The 17,317-nt window shown below is 37.7% G+C and overlaps 6 protein-coding genes across 8 annotated transcripts; 3 read left to right on the forward strand and 3 right to left on the reverse strand.

The window, feature by feature from the left end:
* Nucleotides 1–1,320: 1,320 nt before the first annotated feature.
* LOC106336407 (F-box/LRR-repeat protein At5g63520-like) lies at nucleotides 1,321–4,344 on the forward strand. The gene is made up of 10 exons (XM_013775242.1): nucleotides 1,321–1,494; nucleotides 1,675–1,782; nucleotides 1,876–1,968; nucleotides 2,056–2,181; nucleotides 2,266–2,373; nucleotides 2,567–2,606; nucleotides 2,887–3,039; nucleotides 3,152–3,324; nucleotides 3,413–3,516; nucleotides 3,620–4,344. The coding sequence occupies exons 1-10, from the start codon at nucleotides 1,321–1,323 to the stop codon at nucleotides 4,062–4,064; spliced, it is 1,524 nt and encodes a 507-aa protein (XP_013630696.1). The 3' UTR covers nucleotides 4,065–4,344.
* Nucleotides 4,118–5,395, reverse strand: LOC106336408 (gamma carbonic anhydrase-like 1, mitochondrial). The gene is made up of 2 exons (XM_013775243.1): nucleotides 4,936–5,395; nucleotides 4,118–4,761 (listed from the first exon to the last, which is right to left on the reverse strand). Exons 1-2 carry the CDS (start codon nucleotides 5,315–5,317, stop codon nucleotides 4,385–4,387), a joined length of 759 nt encoding a protein of 252 aa, XP_013630697.1. The 5' UTR covers nucleotides 5,318–5,395; the 3' UTR covers nucleotides 4,118–4,384.
* Nucleotides 5,396–5,612: 217 nt separating this feature from the next.
* LOC106336409 lies at nucleotides 5,613–6,144 on the reverse strand. Its single transcript, XM_013775244.1, has one exon. The coding sequence runs from the start codon at nucleotides 5,976–5,978 to the stop codon at nucleotides 5,769–5,771; it is 210 nt and encodes a 69-aa protein (XP_013630698.1). The 5' UTR covers nucleotides 5,979–6,144; the 3' UTR covers nucleotides 5,613–5,768.
* Nucleotides 6,145–6,710: 566 nt separating this feature from the next.
* LOC106329267 (CBS domain-containing protein CBSCBSPB1-like) lies at nucleotides 6,711–10,170 on the forward strand. 3 transcript variants are annotated; one of them, XM_013767894.1, is made up of 15 exons: nucleotides 6,711–6,914; nucleotides 7,018–7,156; nucleotides 7,293–7,464; nucleotides 7,540–7,672; nucleotides 7,788–7,958; nucleotides 8,050–8,128; nucleotides 8,221–8,334; nucleotides 8,631–8,697; nucleotides 8,820–8,928; nucleotides 9,005–9,063; nucleotides 9,153–9,262; nucleotides 9,373–9,488; nucleotides 9,580–9,665; nucleotides 9,752–9,841; nucleotides 9,926–10,170. In XM_013767894.1, the coding sequence occupies exons 2-15, from the start codon at nucleotides 7,023–7,025 to the stop codon at nucleotides 10,109–10,111; spliced, it is 1,626 nt and encodes a 541-aa protein (XP_013623348.1). In that variant the 5' UTR covers nucleotides 6,711–6,914; nucleotides 7,018–7,022; the 3' UTR covers nucleotides 10,112–10,170. The 3 variants fall into 3 exon arrangements, with proteins under 3 accessions (XP_013623348.1, XP_013623347.1, XP_013623349.1); XM_013767893.1 differs by having other exon boundaries at nucleotides 6,711–6,870; XM_013767895.1 differs by having other exon boundaries at nucleotides 6,711–6,870; nucleotides 7,021–7,156.
* LOC106329269 (mediator of RNA polymerase II transcription subunit 30) lies at nucleotides 10,113–11,384 on the reverse strand. Its single transcript, XM_013767896.1, has 3 exons — nucleotides 10,982–11,384; nucleotides 10,725–10,817; nucleotides 10,113–10,462 (listed from the first exon to the last, which is right to left on the reverse strand). Exons 1-3 carry the CDS (start codon nucleotides 11,318–11,320, stop codon nucleotides 10,364–10,366), a joined length of 531 nt encoding a protein of 176 aa, XP_013623350.1. The 5' UTR covers nucleotides 11,321–11,384; the 3' UTR covers nucleotides 10,113–10,363.
* A 481-nt stretch (nucleotides 11,385–11,865) lies between these two features.
* Nucleotides 11,866–13,183, forward strand: LOC106328466 (nuclear transcription factor Y subunit C-4-like). The gene is made up of 2 exons (XM_013766910.1): nucleotides 11,866–12,711; nucleotides 12,910–13,183. Exons 1-2 carry the CDS (start codon nucleotides 11,975–11,977, stop codon nucleotides 12,911–12,913), a joined length of 741 nt encoding a protein of 246 aa, XP_013622364.1. The 5' UTR covers nucleotides 11,866–11,974; the 3' UTR covers nucleotides 12,914–13,183.
* Nucleotides 13,184–17,317: the final 4,134 nt, after the last annotated feature.

The raw sequence follows: 17,317 nt of genomic DNA on the forward strand, positions 1-17,317 counted from the left end.
TAATTAAAGACTTCATAAAATCAAATCAAACTTGAAAAGTGTTTACTATACACATAAATAAACACATATAGGTGAAAACTAATTTTTGAAAAAAACATTTTAGTTTTCCAAAATCTAACCCTAACAATACATACAATACTACAACATATGTTTGCCAAACTCCTAAACCAAAGTATTTCATGATTCACTACTTCCACTCATCTATCTTCAAAACAAATCAATTTTATCATATCTTAATTTATATCACTTAAAACTGTTTATAATTACTTGATTTTTATTTTTCACGCATCAAAATATTTTTTTACAAGATTTATAAATTATTTTTAAAATAAACCGGTACTAGACGACTTACACTTCAGTCGTCCAGACGACTTCCAACATCTCAGACGACTCAGACGATTTACTAGGGCTATATTCGTAAAAATGGCTTCTGTTTTTTTGTTTGGTCACAAGGGGCTGAGCTGTAATTTCACTAGGCTTTTAGGTTAGTTTTGCATTTGATTCAAGTTTGGGTATAGGTTTGGGGTTAAAATCAAGTCGTGGGTTAGTTTTGGCAAAAACCCCAAAGTAGTATTATGAATGTGGTATTTGTGGCAATTTCCCTGAAAACTTTGTTTGTAGTCTAGGGGTTAACTGGTGATAAATTGTTTTCATAAAAAACAATTTTAATAATTGAAACAAATAATATAATTTATAAGAAGATTACTAGAGAAACATCTCAAAAAATTATTTAAATTTATCTTAGTAGAGTATTTTGGATTTAAAACCTATTTATAACTTTTGTTGCAATTTGTTTCTGATAATTTATTCTATTTGAAGATCTCCAACCATTTTAAAATGTATTTAAAAGAATACAAGGCTGTAAAATTAATTTTTGCTACATGTATCTTTAAAATTTCTTATTAGCCATATACACAATGTTTGTAAGTTTCAATTACAGTTCACCAAAATATTCTATCTTTCAAATAAAAATTCATGAAATGCACTGAAATATTTCCAGTAGAATTTCTTTAGATAAATATTATCTTTCTTATTAGGAACATGTAACAAAATTCATTAGTCATATATGATAAATTTATTCATGTTAATAAGTTATAATAAAAATGATAAAATACTATAAAATTTCCTAAGTGTATTATTTGAGTGCATAATAAGATATTATTGCAATAATAGAAATAAAATCACTTTTAACATTATATTTTTTTTCTCGTCGTTAAGTAAATAAAATTTAAAACTAATTTATTATTTTTGTAAATTTCATCTGAACACGCTTATAAATCGAATGCTACTCTTGACTAAACCGCAACACAAGTTTTAGCCATGAGTAACTTTTACAGTGTATCCGATGATATCTTAACTAATATTATGTCAAGACTTCCGGCTAAACCATTTGCCGCTGCTGCTTGTGTTAACCATTTATGGAATCGAATTTCCGATCGTATTCTTTCTCGACCCCGACTTACTTCTGGTATTTCTCTTGCCGAATCTCCCGAGGTAAAAAAAATAAATATTATGTTTTATATGTATAATCAATGTTTCCTTATATTCAAATATATAATCTATGTTTTACAGGATTTCTTGAATAGGAAAAAAATTCATAGTTATTGCATCAATACTGTGTGGATATCATTGTTGTTTTTACTAGATGTAACATTGTAATTACGCTTTGCATAGATCGCCGTGGATGAAGCCCTTGAAATGGCCTTATCCAAACCAATCCGGCCACATTTTGCAATTGCTTTTGTCGGTTTACATTTTCCCATAGAAGAGATCCATAACCGGGTAACTAATTCCATTGTATAATTGAATCTTCAAATGCTAGAAAATTAAAAAGAAAGATTATTCACTTTTAGTGACTTATTCAACTATAATCAGATTGCAAGTAAAATTGGTGCAAATACGATCCTAATTACGACTGCTTCCCTTGGAACCATCGATGCAGATTCGATTACTAATGAACTCGAAGAGGTAAACTAAAATTAATCATGACATTTTATCATTACTATATAAAATTAGTTAATTCGCTATAAAGATTTCGTAATTAATTTTTGATAGATGAAATGGGAAGATGATGAAGATGCAGTGATTACGGACGATGACATGTACCTAGGAGTCACAATGATAATTGGGTTCGTACCCGGTTTGAAAATCAATGTTGTCCCTCTCCTACATACCAACACAGTATGTTAATAAATCTAAAATCAGACTTGCTTTTAATTAATTTACTTTGAGGGGTCAAATGGTCCTAATTGCGTCGATGTATAGGAGCCACAAGTGCCGATGGTCGACGAATTCATTTCGGACGTAAGAGATTTCACGGTTCTGGTCGCCGGTAATACAAACCCTGACCCGGTTGGTATAATGCTGTTTGGGGTGAGAATTTTTCAATTTTAAACTCATCTTCAGTTTGGTTAGGGTAGACAGACTCGGTTTTGAATCAGTTGAAAACCGGTTACTAGGTTTTATGTTTTAACCAGACCCCTGATAATAAGTAAACTTAATAATTTCATTTGAACTATTTTTTCCCTGATTATATTGGAACTATAACTTATCGTTTTTTTTCTAGGATCATTGTAGGAATCTGAAACCTATCCTCGCCGAAATTGGTGAGATCTGATTACATAATTATATCAGCAATATACAGTATAACTTCTTTCAATTAATATCGTTAAATCAATACTCTATAAATTAATATACACTAAAAACTTTTATAAATTAATATAATTTTATAGTTTCAAATTGAGTTTTTGGTTCAATTAGTACATCGATAAATTAATAACTTTTATAAAGTAATAAAAAATTATAGTTTTAGGGTAGTCCCAACATTATTAATTTATAGAAGTTTCACTGTGGTTCATAATCTTCCTTTCTTCTTCTTGTTTGTAGATGCAAAGATATCAAGAGAAACCGTTATGATCGGTGATGCGCACAACTATTTCGTTTGTACCAACGCTGAAGTTGACAATATTGATACCACTCTTTACACCGTAGACGCCGTCGCACTTGTTTTCGCCAGAGATAACCTAAACAACAATGAAGGTACACAAGTTCTTAGCTGAAAATTACACTTTAGAAAAAGACTACAAATATAATATTTTGTTGACTGAAAAAAAAAAGAAATCACACATACTAAAATACTAGTTGCATGCAGTGGAAATCAAATTTCACGTGGGGATTTCAAGTGGGATAATCCCAATTGGTCCAAAAATAGAGATACTCGACGTGTTGGTGCACGAGGGAAAAACAACATGGTTATTCGCTAGAACACAAGGCGAAGTATGGCCACTTGATGCTTATAATCTCATTCTGTCTCTTCATACCCTGGTAATCATCTCTATGTTCCATACTTATATGCGAATGCATTATGCATGTATACATTAACTGCGATGAGATTTACAAATGATATTTGCAGATTATAGATAAGCCGTATTTTCTATATATCGGTGTTACAAAGGAAGCCGAACCGCTAGACGGAGGACCGTCCATAAAATATACAGAGTTCTATGAGGTCATTGGGTAAGATTATATACATTATTTTACGTAAACCACTAAAATTTTAGCATTTTTTCATGAAAATATTATTTTATTTTGTTACTTAACTATGAATGATTGTAAACAGGACACAACAGATAATGTTTAGTGTCGCGGGCACCGGTGTAAATCCAGGCGATATTTGTATGTTTTATCACTCAGATATGGACTCTGCAATGGGTTCCAGCAACGATGTTTACAACCGTTTTCATCATCTCGTCGAGCCGCCGCCTCGTCAAGCTTACGGCCAGTTGGTTTCAAGTAGCCGAACTAACAGAGAGAAAGTGTTTGGAGGGTTCATGTTTGCTAGCTCGAACCGTGGAGACAAGTATTTCGGGAATTCGGTAACGGATTGCATGCCGTTTTACGAGAATTTTCCTGGTGTACCATTCACAGGAACTTCTTGCTTTGAACCTATCGGACGTTCTCCCGTTTTGGAAGAGGAAGAGGAATGGCAGAGTGATGAGAATCGGTTCAACATGCAGGCCTTTAATACAATCCATCTGATCATGTCTTATAAGAAGACAGCATGAATCTTAACTAGTCTTATCTTATTAAGACATCATGAATGCTATAAACTTATGTATGGTGTGTAAGAATAATTTACTTGAGCTAAAAAACTATTTTAGCTGAAGTAGAGCTTTATATATATATATATAGTTTGCATTTTTCCAGCCAAAATCAGTTTAAAATTTGAGTCTTACAAAAGAAACCCAAAAAATGAGAAGACAAGCGTTCGAATGTTTTGATGTTCTTCAGCTACTTATTGCATTATGCACGAGAGACCTCGTACTATCAGGTAAGCACGCGAAACACACAAGAGAAGCTTTGAGGAAAAGAGATTTATGAATCCCTAAACAGTGATTCCAAGGGACTTCTTGAACTTCTCTACCTCTAAGTAGACAGTAGAGTAAGGAAGGAACTCAGAGAAGTAATCTCCACTTAAGTGGTTGATGGCTACAGCGAGTTTCGGAATCTCTAAGGTTTCTTCGTTGGTTAGTGTTCTTATGAATCTTGCTGGATTACCTCCCCATAGCTCACCTGATGGGATCCTTCTTCCTGGTGGCACAACCGAACCAGCTTCAATGATTGAGCGAGTCTCAACCAGTGAACCTTCCATTAGTATTGAGTGTTGCCCAATGATACACTCTGGTTCGATGGTACATGATCTCAGAAGACTGTATGCACCTACTGTCACGTACCTATCGATCAACGTCTCTGCTGGTAATCCTGAAATTTCAAAATAGACAGTAACCCTAGAATGATCAATATCAAAAAGCCAATCAGATCATAGAGACTGTGTGCTAATCTACTAAACTCTACTATTGAGCTCGAGAACATAGCATCAGTGAGATTCTTGATTCCTATCTAACATTATCTTGATTCCATAGAGTGAACAGTAACCTGTTGGGGACGACCACGCGGCATGGACAACGCACCGTTCCTGCACATTCGAGCAGAACCCGAGGGTGATTTTGTTGAGATCGCCGCGCAAAACGGCGCCGTTCCAGACGGATGAGCCGTCCCAGACGGTGACCTGACCGGCCAAGACAACGTTGGGCGCCACGTAGGCATCAACGGCTACCTTCGGAAGCCACTGCCCCAAGGGAATGATCTGTCTCTGTCCCCTGTAGTCCCAATTCACACGATCCGGCGACGGCGACACCGTCAGTTTTGGCTTCGGCGCCTCTGTCTTGACCGCGACCGCCGCTTCCGCAGCGAAGTAGCGACGGAACAGGTTAGAAGCTACTCCTCTCCGAGAGAATCGAGCTATTGAAGTCGCCATTGCTGATGGATTTGCCAAGACGAAAGTGCGGAGAAATGTGGTCGTCGGGAGACTCAGATGAAACAGAACAGAGATGCAGATTAGGCTTTAATGGGCTTATTGCAACAAGCCCAATAATAGACGATACGGCGTCGTTTTAGAGATCCACACAAATCATTCGACTTACAGTGGTTGGTGCTTTTAAGAAGTGAAAAACTAATAGTTTGATTGTAAGTGGTAACCTATCAAGTGGCATTCGATAAAGGAACCAATTAAACCAGATCCCAAACAAATTCCACAGCTGATACCAGATCCATACCAAAATGAATTTTATATCATATATGAAAATTTGGATTATATTCACATATATATCCGAAAATGCCAGATCTTGCATCAATTTTTGAAAAACTAGAAGCACAAACAGAACCGGAGAAGAAAAGACTTTCCGTAAACCAGTAATAAGCTAACACAGTTAACCGGAATAGATGTGTACGTTGATGGCGATGGTGAAGATAGTGATGAGACCAAAGAAGATGATTGCGTGGACGAGAATAGAAGCGCCGCTCGTCTGCATATTCCCGAACTCGACAACTCGGCCTCCCGCCGGAATCTGGAAAAGAAGCCCCGGTGTTAGCACTACGAATAGGATCACGGCTATCAGAACTGGTCCCCAATCTGCCATGTTCCTCGTTATAGAGAGAGAGAGAGAGAGAGAGAGAGAGAAAAAGTGAAACTCAAACGAAAAAGGGAGAGGGGGAGAGAGAGAGTGGAGTAGGAGCTGGGGTTGTTTTGTTTTGTTTTGTTAGACACGAAGCTTCTCGTCTGATGTGAAAGCAAATGGGAGTGGTGAACCAACCAATTTTTGGAACCCACGTGGAAATACATTTTAATATTTGAAGTACATGGGCTTTTTTAGCAGATTCATTTTCTTGTAATTTGATTTTTAGGCCCATATATAATGATATTGTTTTATTATTGCGGCCCATATGTAACAGGGTAATTTAATATTCTATATGTTCAAGTTATTGTTTGTTTGATACATTATTTAAATTGAAGTTAAACATACATTCTACTATCCTAATTAAATTTATCTGGTTCTAAGTAAAAAAATAAAAATCTTTAAATTCCTGTCGTAATCCCAAATTTTTAAAAGAAATAAAGTGAGAAAAATCCAATTTTGAACAAAATAAGTTAAAAATGAAATCCAGAAAGTATCATCAACTCGTGTCGTGTGTAACACCATAAATATATAATGACGATAACACCCTTTTCAAAATAGGAAACCAATCTATGAGTGAGTCACTCGTCATTAAGTGGAGGATATAATAGTAAATTACGAAACATAAGAAATCAATATATTGCCAAAAATAAAGAGGAGAGCCTGTCTCAATTTGCAAAAAGGAGGAGATAAACGTTTTACAGAAAATCACAAAATCATTATCCCGGGAGGAATCTACGACGTTCATCAATCGTTCCGTTCGTCTCTCTCGTCGCCGTTATCCTTTGTCACGAACGATTGAGAAGGAGCATCTACGACGGAACTAATCTCAGCTTCTTCATCGTTAATTTCACGAGTTTGTCCTTTTGTTTTGTATAATCTTTCTCGTTTGCTAGATTAGTTACGATTCCACAAGACTTTCCTTGTTCGAAATCTAAATCAAATTTGCGTAAGCGTTGACGGTATCCTAAACGTTTGATCTCTTCTACATTACATTCTAAAGTAGAAATGGCTAACCAAGGCGGGCCAAGACGGAGCTTATCTATAACGACTTCGTCATTACAGAGGAAGAGATCCATGGATATCAGCGAACGTGGTCTCGACGTTGGTCGGAGATCTCTTTCTATTTCACGTTCGCCTAGGTAACTCTCAATCTTGCATGTATTATTAGCTTTGTAAATGCTGGTTTCGTAGGCACAATTTGGGTTCCTTTACGAACAAGTAAACTAGCCCTAGTTGTTTGGATCAACTTTGATCATTATTTGGATATGGACGCAGGGGTTTTACAGGAGGAGAGCGAACTGTTAAACGTTTAAGGCTATCGAAAGCCCTTACTGTACCCGCAACAACGACTATTTATGAAGCTTGTAAAAGGATGGCTTCTCGCAAAGTTGCGGCCTTATTGTTGACCGACTCCAATGAAATGCTTTGTGGGATTCTTACTGACAAGGTATGTCACTAGCATGTTACAAAGGTTGAAGCTATATTTGATCCTATGCATCGTTTTTATGGGGTTTTCTTTCAGGACATAGCTACAAGAGTGATCTCACAGGAAGTTAATGTGGAGGAAACACCTGTATCCAAGGTTATGACTAGGAACCCTGTGTTCGTCCTTTCGGAAACACTTGCTGTTGAAGCCCTCCAAAAGATGGTCCTAGGTTTGTGTGTGTTTGCTTTCAGTTAGAGAAACCTAATGGTTTGTTTTTGTTCATTCTAATTCTTATGTATGGATTGTTAATGAGCCTATATATATATATAAAATAACTTTTACAGGAAAATTCAGACATCTGCCTGTAGTTGAAAATGGGGAAGTAATTGCTTTACTAGACATAGCAAAGTGTCTGTATGATGCCATTGCTCGCATGGAGAGAGCAGCTGAGAAAGGTAAGGCCATTGCTGCTGCCGTTGAAGGTGTTGAGAAAAGTTGGGGAACTAACACTTCAGGTGTGCCAGGAACAAACATTTTCTCTTGTCTTTTTTTTTTTAATCAGATTTTTGATAGTTCCAAGTATGTTTGATTTTTTCATGTGCGTAGTTCCCAACACATTCATTGAAACGCTACGAGACCGGATGTTTAAACCTTCTTTATCAACAATTATACCAGATGATACAAAGTACGTAATCTCTTATTTTTCTTTATTAAATCCTTATTACGATCTTGAGTGATTCCTCCCTTGAAGTTATTAATTCACTTGTGTTTGTTCAGGGTTTTGAAAGTCTCACCAACTGATACAGTCTTAACTGTAGCAAAGAAGATGGTTGAATTTCAATCAAGCTGTGCAGTCGTGATGATCGAGGACAAGCTTCGAGGGATATTTACGTGAGTTTCTCCTTTCTGAAAGCATTGAAAACTTTGCCAATGTTTCCTCTACCAACTTCTCTTCAGATACTATATAATATAAGCCAGATGATATGAATCTAGGAATCCCAACTCAACCAAACCACATCTACCTAACCAAACTGCTTGATGCCTAACAATTCTTTTTAATATTGTATTTGTTCGCATTCTTGACTCCAACTAACTTGCTTACTAGTTCATGCTGTTATTGAACTCGTATGTCTTCCTTGTAAATAATTATCACTAACTTCCAAGAGTTTTGTTTTTCGTTTATCTAGTTCCAAGGATATACTGATGCGGGTTGTCGCTGAAAATCTTTCTCCATCTGAGACTACAGTGGAACAGGTAGGATTAAGATAGAGTTACTCAAGTATTTAGTTTTGAAGTTTTGAATCAAATTTTCAACCATCTTAAGATTCCTATTTTCAGTTGGGTTTAATCATTTGTTTTTATTCGTGAATGCACAGGTTATGACTCAGAATCCAGAATCTACGACAGTTGACACGCCAATCGTTGAAGCTCTGCACATCATGCACGAGGGAAAATTTCTACACCTTCCTGTAACTACTGATAAAGGTAAAAGTTCTTTTACATTTTGGATTGCAAGTCTTATGAAAACGTATGTAGATAACAAAAGGGTTTCTGATTGCAGACGGAGATGTAGTTGCAGTTGTTGATGTAATCCATATAACTCACGCTGCTGTCGCCACTGTAAGTTGTCGTATCTTAGATTGTTCTGATTATAACAAAACATTTTTTATAAAGGTGCTTTTAGTTGTAGTTGTTTTTGATGTGATCAGGCTGGTACTACTCCGGGAATAGGTAATGAGGCAACACACACAATGATGCAAAAGTTTTGGGATTCGGCGATGGCATTGTCTCCTAATGATGAAGACGATGACACGAGAAGGTCAGTACCCTGACTCGCTCAAACCACTAAACTTGCTTCTTTTCAAATTGAGCTTTGGTTTTACTGACTTTGTTGGCTACATGGGAAACTTTTTTTTTTTTTTTTTTCAGTGAGAGCTCCTTGAAAGTTGCTTCTGAAGCTGATACAGGGAAATCTTTACCTTTTGCATATATGTTTTCTTTCAAGATCGAAGACAAGAAGCACAGAATGCACAGATTCATAAGTGGTAAAGCTAAATCTTTCTCTTTGTTCATCTAGCAAACAGTTATAGCAACCTTGTGTCTGTGTACTCACATGGATTGGTTCTTAAATTGCAGACACTCGTAGTTTGACAGAAGTGATAACCACGATCCTTCAGAGAATAGGAAACGATATCGATCCAGACAACCTACCCCAAATTTTGGTACGTAAATAACATTTTCACATAAGAATGATGCAATTCTTTTCTCATCACCCCTGAAACGTTACAATGATGGTTATAATCTGCAGTACGAAGACGAGGACCACGATAAAGTGTTGTTGGCTTCAGATAGTGATCTTCAAGCAGCCATAGACCATGCCAAATCAATTGGCTGGAAGGTAAGTTATACATAAATGAAGAAGCAAATGAGAACTTTATGAGAGTTTGGCATTCTGAAATGATTGGATTATTATAAACTGTAGAGTCTGAGATTACATTTAGATGATTCAAAAAAAGGCAAAGAAGGAAGAAGAAGAGCATCAGGATCAGAAGCAACGGAGTATGTAGAGAGAGACGCTTGGGCTGCTGCTTACAGTGGAGTTGCGGCTGGTGCTGCATTAGTAGCTGGTCTTGGTTTTATGGCTTTTCTCAAAAAATTCCGACGCTGACTCCAAAAAAAGACAATTATTTTTCTCTTACATATCGATACAAACAAGAAAGAGTGTCATGCAACAGAAAACATACAGAGGTTTTGAAGGTTTTGTCTGAATTCTGAAACATATTATATACTAACGTAATCTTTAAGGTTTTCTGCTTTCTTTCATTAAATCAAAAGAGCAAAATACCTAAAAAACTAATACATCAAGAACAAAGGCTTAGAATCTTGTCTAAACTGATCACAACAATGTCAAAAGGAAAACTCAAACAGAACAAGGGCTTTGCCATGTGGAGATATCTGCTATAAGCTGTCGAAATTTGTCGATAAGCTCTTTGACATGAACATTCTTCTCTGCAATCTCCTGCATCCACAAACATCCAACACTTAAATCCAGACCTGATGACACACGTACGTACACAAGAAATATACACACTTTTTTTTCATGGTTCTAGAAACCAATGTTACAACTTTTATACTGCATAATGTGAATCATATTTTCTTTTATCCACACAGTTCTAAGCTTTGAGGTATATGCAGTACTGATAATTTACGTTCATTCGATACCAAGAATTGCTTCAGTGTAAGTAGCATTCGGATTGAAAGTTAACAAAGAGATGTCTTACCTTCCTGAGACTCAAGGCTTTCTCCTCCAGCTTTTCGATTTCGTCTTCTTCTTCAGGAGTTCCTAAACCATTTTCCGCTTCAGATACTTTTGCCTGTCAAATAGATTATACATATCAAAATCAAGAATCCTCATAACCTCTGAATTGGAATTAGCTTAACAAGTATAGAACAAAATGTATTCAACAAGCAAGAGATCCTTCATCTAAAAATCGAATCTCCCTTGGATCAAGCTAGTAACACCATTATGCTCATTTACCTTCTGAGAATTGGGAATCGCAGCAATAACAGCACGAAGAGAAGTCACTGAGTTCTTATAGCGAAGACTAGCTTCATCCAGAGCACTGTTTCCACTTCCTCCTCCGCCTCCACCACCACCAGATTCCGAATGATGCGGTGCTCCATCGATCCCAGCCGCGTCGGCGGAAACGAGAGCTGATCCGTTGGAGCCAGTCGTGGAACTCGCGGTGGCTGATGTAGACCATAGAGAAGGATTGCAGAGCTCATCATTCATGGCGGAAATGATCTGAAAAGCCGCTTCGATAGTCTCCTCTAAATGCTTCTCCCCTTCCATCGCAAGCTCCTGTGTCGTCGTCATCGCCGCCGTCGTCTACGATTCAATCACAGTGACCGCTCTGGTACGTCGTCGTTTGTCAAATTATAGTTGTGTCTATAAAATAAAACTATTAGGCCTGCAGATTCGAACCGAACCAAACCGAAATTTTCGGTTTACTGGTTAAGTTGTGGTTTTGAGTTCGGTTTATTCGGTGGGATTTTGAAAATAATTTGGGCTCTGGTTAGGTTCAGTTTTTAATTTTCAATAAATAGAAATAAAAATAACCAAATTTAACCAAAAAACAGCGAAAATAATTAAATTCAACCATAAATAAATCGAAATCTAACCAAAAACTAAATATTCGGTTATTTTTAGACAAATTTTGAAAAACAAAAATTAACAAAAAACCAAACCAATTTTTTTCGGTGGAGCTGTTCGAACCCAAATAACAGAACTGATAATACTCAACCCGAATAAACCGAAATATCAGAATCCGCAGGGAAAAGAAAATAAAAAATCAGAACCCGCAGGGAAAAGATAATAGCGACGTCGTTTCGCTACATTATATTAGTCTACAAAATAAAAACAATTAAAAAGAAATGAAAATAATCAGCTACATCGCTATCCACCTTATCCACTATATCTCCAAAACATTGTAAACGCCTCTTTGATCCAATCACAAAGCGCAGAGATCCAATGGACAACAACAACCAGCAACCACCACCACCACCCACCTCCGTCTACCCTCCCGCCTCCGCCGCAACCGCAATCCCTCCTCCTCCTCCTCCTTCCGGATCTACACCGATAATCCCCGGAGGAGGAGCCTCGTACCACCACCTCCTCCAGCAACAGCTTCAACAGCTACAAATGTTCTGGAGCTACCAGCGCAAAGAGATCGAACAGGTGAACGATTTCAAGAACCACCAGCTCCCTCTCGCTCGCATCAAGAAGATCATGAAAGCCGACGAGGACGTCCGCATGATCTCCGCGGAAGCGCCGATCCTCTTCGCCAAGGCCTGCGAGCTTTTCATCCTCGAGCTCACTATCAGATCTTGGCTCCACGCCGAGGAGAACAAGCGCCGTACGCTTCAGAAGAACGACATCGCCGCCGCGATTACCAGAACCGATATCTTCGATTTCCTCGTTGACATCGTCCCGAGGGAAGAGATCAAGGAGGAGGAAGAGGCGGCTCTCGGGAGTATGGTGGCGGCTCCGGCCGTGAGCGGCGTTCCTTATTACTACCCGCCGATGGGTCATCCGGCTGTTCCTGGTGGTATGATGATCGGAAGGCCGGCGATGGATCCTAGTGGTGTTTATGCTCAGCCTCCTTCTCAGGCCTGGCAGAGCGTGTGGCAGAATTCAGCCGCCGGCGATGACGTGTCTTACGGAAGCGGAGGGAGTAGCGGCGGCCATGGGAATCTCGATAACCAAGGGTTAGTAAAGTTCTTTTCTTTTTATTTTTGGTCAAAAGTAAAGTTCTTTTCTTTCAATCGGAATCTTACAGTAATGTACCTTGTCTTAAAACTAGTAATGAGCTTGCTCTGATTGGTCTAAAATGTTCATCAGATATGCTTACAGTATGTTAAGTTTCTTCCTTGTCTAGATGAATATTTTATTACCATGGTTTGCAGTTGAGAAGCTTGGAAGGATTTTTCAGATGCTGCCTTGTCTGAAAACCAGAAGCTGAGCTTAATCATCAACCCTGCTTTTATTTTTGCATGTGTCTGATTCTTACTTATGTATGTTTGTGATTTAATGGCTTACTTGTAAGAAGAGAGACAACAACAACAACAAGAACACTCTTTTCATTCTCTTCCCCTGTTAACTTATAAGTTATTGCAGCAAAACTGCAGGCTTGCTTAACTATATAATCTAAATGTGCATATTCTGATGTATGCTTTTGTTTCTTCTTCCCCTACTCTTGCTTCTTGGTAATAAATAAAACACATTGTTTTTGTTGGTTTCTTACAAGGATGAGAAGTTTTAGAGCTTGTAAACGTATTTTGATCATTAGACTAGGACTATATATATAGTTAAAGCTTGTATGCATGGTGAATATTGGTGTAGTTTTTGATATCTTGTGCTCAACTTTCTATGTTTTTGAAACTTTTGATAGTGTGACGGATAACCGTATCTAGCTTTTCATACATAATAACATTAGACTTATTACACTTATTCTTGGGTTCATTATTTTAATTTCTATATCTTTTAAAAACAGATACAAAATATTGTCAAATTGTTATAAATCGGGTGGAAGTCCATAACCGGTCTGGTTCATAACCGGTTCAACACCTAGAGGGAGTGTCGGCCAACCCTAGAGAGAGAGACGGCCGCGTGAAGAGAAGAGGAGAGAGAGACGGTTTAGGAGAAAATGAAACTATTTTTCATTTTCCTTGTATTTGTACATTTTCCATATTATGTCTTTCCTTTTATCTATCTTGTAACCCCTATATAAAGCGAACACTTATGATTAATGAAATACACAGAAACTTACAGTTCTAAATCCTAAGTTTTACAACACGTTATTAGCACGACAGCCTCTAACACCCTGAGCCTAAAACCAAATCGCTAAAACCCTAAAACCCTAAACGAAGAGGAATCTGCCTCGGAACTTCAAAGAGGCCGTTCTCCCAAACTGCGAGGACCCAGAAAACGATCAAGATATCAAATCGAAGCCCTTGCCGAGATGAAAGTCAGTGCAAACCGCTTGTCGATCTGACCACCGACGCGCCCTCACGCACAGATACAGTGTGCTCCGATTTGCTTTGGAACCCTAATCCGAACCCAACGAACCTTAATCCGTCCCCGCGTCTGTTCCAGCTCGTATCCACCTGATCAGCTCCAGCCCCAAGGCGTTCCTGATCCTAGACGAACCCAGCTTCATCTTGATCCAGGACAGCTCACGTTCCAGACAGCAAAGCTTCCCGTTCGCATCAGAGCCGCTCGCAATCGCAATCCCGACTGCAACAGCTCCCGTTCGACGATCAGCTGCTCGCATCTCCAACCTCAATCCGTTCGCGTCCAGGCCAGCTCGTGTCCAGCTCGCGTTCCTGCCCAGCTCGAGGTTCATTCTCTTGGTGGTCCGGTTTCAACAATCTACAAACCTAAAGGTATTTCGAATTCTAAGAACATAGAATCGAATTTGGATTGATTGTAAAGCAAGAAACCCTAAAACCTAATCTCTAAGATAAAGCCATAGGTTAATAGTCAAACTCTAGATGAGTAAATCGAAGCTCTATAAGTTCAATCCCCAAACCTAAAACGAGATTGATCCATTGATCAATTAAAACCACAGCCTTAATGGTTTTGAATCTCAAATCAAATTCCTTTGATCTAAGATCAAATTTTCGAAAATCCTAAAACCCTAATTCGAAAACTATTGATAGATTGCTTGGTTGATATAATCCGAATTTGATTGATTGATCTGATTAGGATTGTTGCTAGAATTGATTAATTTCTTACTGTTTTAAAATTCGAACCTGATAATGATTGCTTAAATAATTAAACCTGAATCTGATTGTTTGTGATTGAATTGTTTCTGAATATGAATCACCTAGAAACCGATTGCTAGGATCTCATACTGAAATTTTATTGTTTGAATTAAATTAATTGTTTGAGATTTCATGCTTTCATAATCACTTAGAAACCTGATTGCTAAGGTGTTTAAAACTGGTTGCATTATGATCATATAGAAACCGATTAAGATTGTTCATGCCATTAGCTGTGTGACTTGTCTTGCAACCATGATGATCACTTAGAAAATTGTTAGGATTGATTTTATTGCTTATAATCATCTTGTAACCGTGTGGCTTGCATCAATATTACTAGGATAAGTAAATCATCTCGTTTGGTCGTGAGACCAATAATGCATTATAACCTGATCATTTTGTTTGCATATGATACTTCTTAGAAATTTTTTTTTCTGGTCCGTGTGACATAAACTATTATTATAAAGCTATAAAAAATTTCTAAAAGTATTAATAATTGTTTCCAGATGTCGAAAATCAACAATTTGGATTTTGTTGCCCTAAATCTCTCAGGAGATAATTACTTGCAATGAGTGCTTGATACTAAGTTTGTATTGAAATCCAAGGGCCTCTGTGAATGTATTGCCAAGGACAATAATGTAAGTAAGAAAGATCGATACAATGCAATATTAATTATTCGCCATCATCTTATAGAGAGTCTCAAAGATCAGTACATAACTATTGAGAATCCTCTAGACCTTTGGAACAAGTTAAAACAAAGATATGATCCCCAAAGGTTGGTGTTATTGCCAAAGGCTAGATATGATTGGATGAGTCTCAGGATCCAGGACTTCAAGTCCGTGGATGAATATAACTCAAAAATGTTCAAAATTGTTTCTACATTGAAGCTGTGTGGTAAGGAAATCACAGATGAGGATATGTTGGAAAAGACATTGTCCACCTTCCACACAAATAATATGGTGTTAGGACACCAGTACCGTGAAAAAGGCTTCAAGAGTTATGAAGATCTGATTCCATGTTTGATGCGTGCTGAGCAAAACAATGAGTTACTGATGAGAAACAGTTAGATGAGACCTCCAGGATCCACACCATTACCTGAAGCACATGCAGCCGAAGAAGCTATGAATAAATCTAACCATGTCCATCATGATAAACCACACGGCCATTGCCGTGGTGGATGGAGAGGACGTGGCCGCGGCCAATACAACTTACATGGCCAATCTAACCATGTCCATCATGATAAACCACACGGCCATTACCGTGGTGCATGGAGAGGACGTGGCCGCGGCCAATACAACTTACATGGCCGCGGGAATAGCTATGGAAGAGGCCGTGGATATCAATTTCATTCAGGCCGTGGTCGAGGCAGAATCTGTGGTGTTTCTAAACCACAACACTCGACCAGATCAGTGTGTCATAGGTGTGGAATAAGTAATCATTGGGCTAAGAATTGTAGGACTCCCAAGCATCTAGTTGATGTGTACCAAGAGAATTTTGAGAGGGAAGAATCCTGAAGCCCATACGATCTTATGGAATATGAGACTTCTAATTGTCTAAAAGAATAAGTTGATTTTGATGTCATGTTTTGATTTTATGATTTCTTTGTCTTTATGACTTATTTGAATTTATTATATAAATGAAAGTTTTTATTATAAAAATCCTGTCTCTAAATATCTGAAATAAGTATAATAAAATCTATAATAATAAATCACCTAAAATTTCTTCATTCTTAAATAATGGATAAATGGTTTCAAAATTGAAACCATGGGCATAGGGAACAAATAATTTCTTTACATCGCCCAAAGAGATAAAGAAATATAGTTGCGGGTCTTCCCATGAAAGGCTACGGCCAGACTAAAGATACCTAATGATTTATACTCACCCTTAGAAGCCCATTGAGTTTAAAAGACATAAAAATGGTTTTCATATTGAAATAATGGGCAAAGGAAATAAAGATTTCCTTTTAGAATTCACTCAAAATCATAGAAAAATGGCCGAGACTATACATGCATTCTCTATTGGTCTATACTATGCAAAGATCAGTATGATAGAGGCAAATGCCTGCGAACTTTTCACTCTATGGCATAACCGGATTAGCCATCCTGGTTCAAACATGATGCAAAATGGGCACACATTGAAATAAAGAAAGAGTTATCCCATAGAATCTCACAAGAGAAACTCATTAGGCCATAATTATAGTATGTCCATGAGGGGGCAGTGTGGACAAATCCGTGGCACATGTCCATACTATAAACGGCTTTGCCGAATCCTTTTATAAACCGCATAGGCCATTACTTATAAGGTCAAAACTCCAAATCTAAAGCTTGGGGACATGCAAATTTTACATGCATCTAAATTAAAAGCATCAGGTCATTTAGTGATCATAGATATTCTCCATCTCGATTAGATAATGGGTCAAGAGCCAGACATATTTCATCATTAAATACATTTAGATGTGCCAATTGCTTCACCACAGAAAACTAAGATGGGACCTCAAAAGGAGAATGAGGATATATGTTGGATATGAATCTCCCATGATAATGAAGTACCT

This window comes from Brassica oleracea, chromosome C3 (genome assembly GCF_000695525.1).
Source record: "Brassica oleracea var. oleracea cultivar TO1000 chromosome C3, BOL, whole genome shotgun sequence".
Lineage (NCBI taxonomy): Eukaryota > Viridiplantae > Streptophyta > Magnoliopsida > Brassicales > Brassicaceae > Brassica > Brassica oleracea.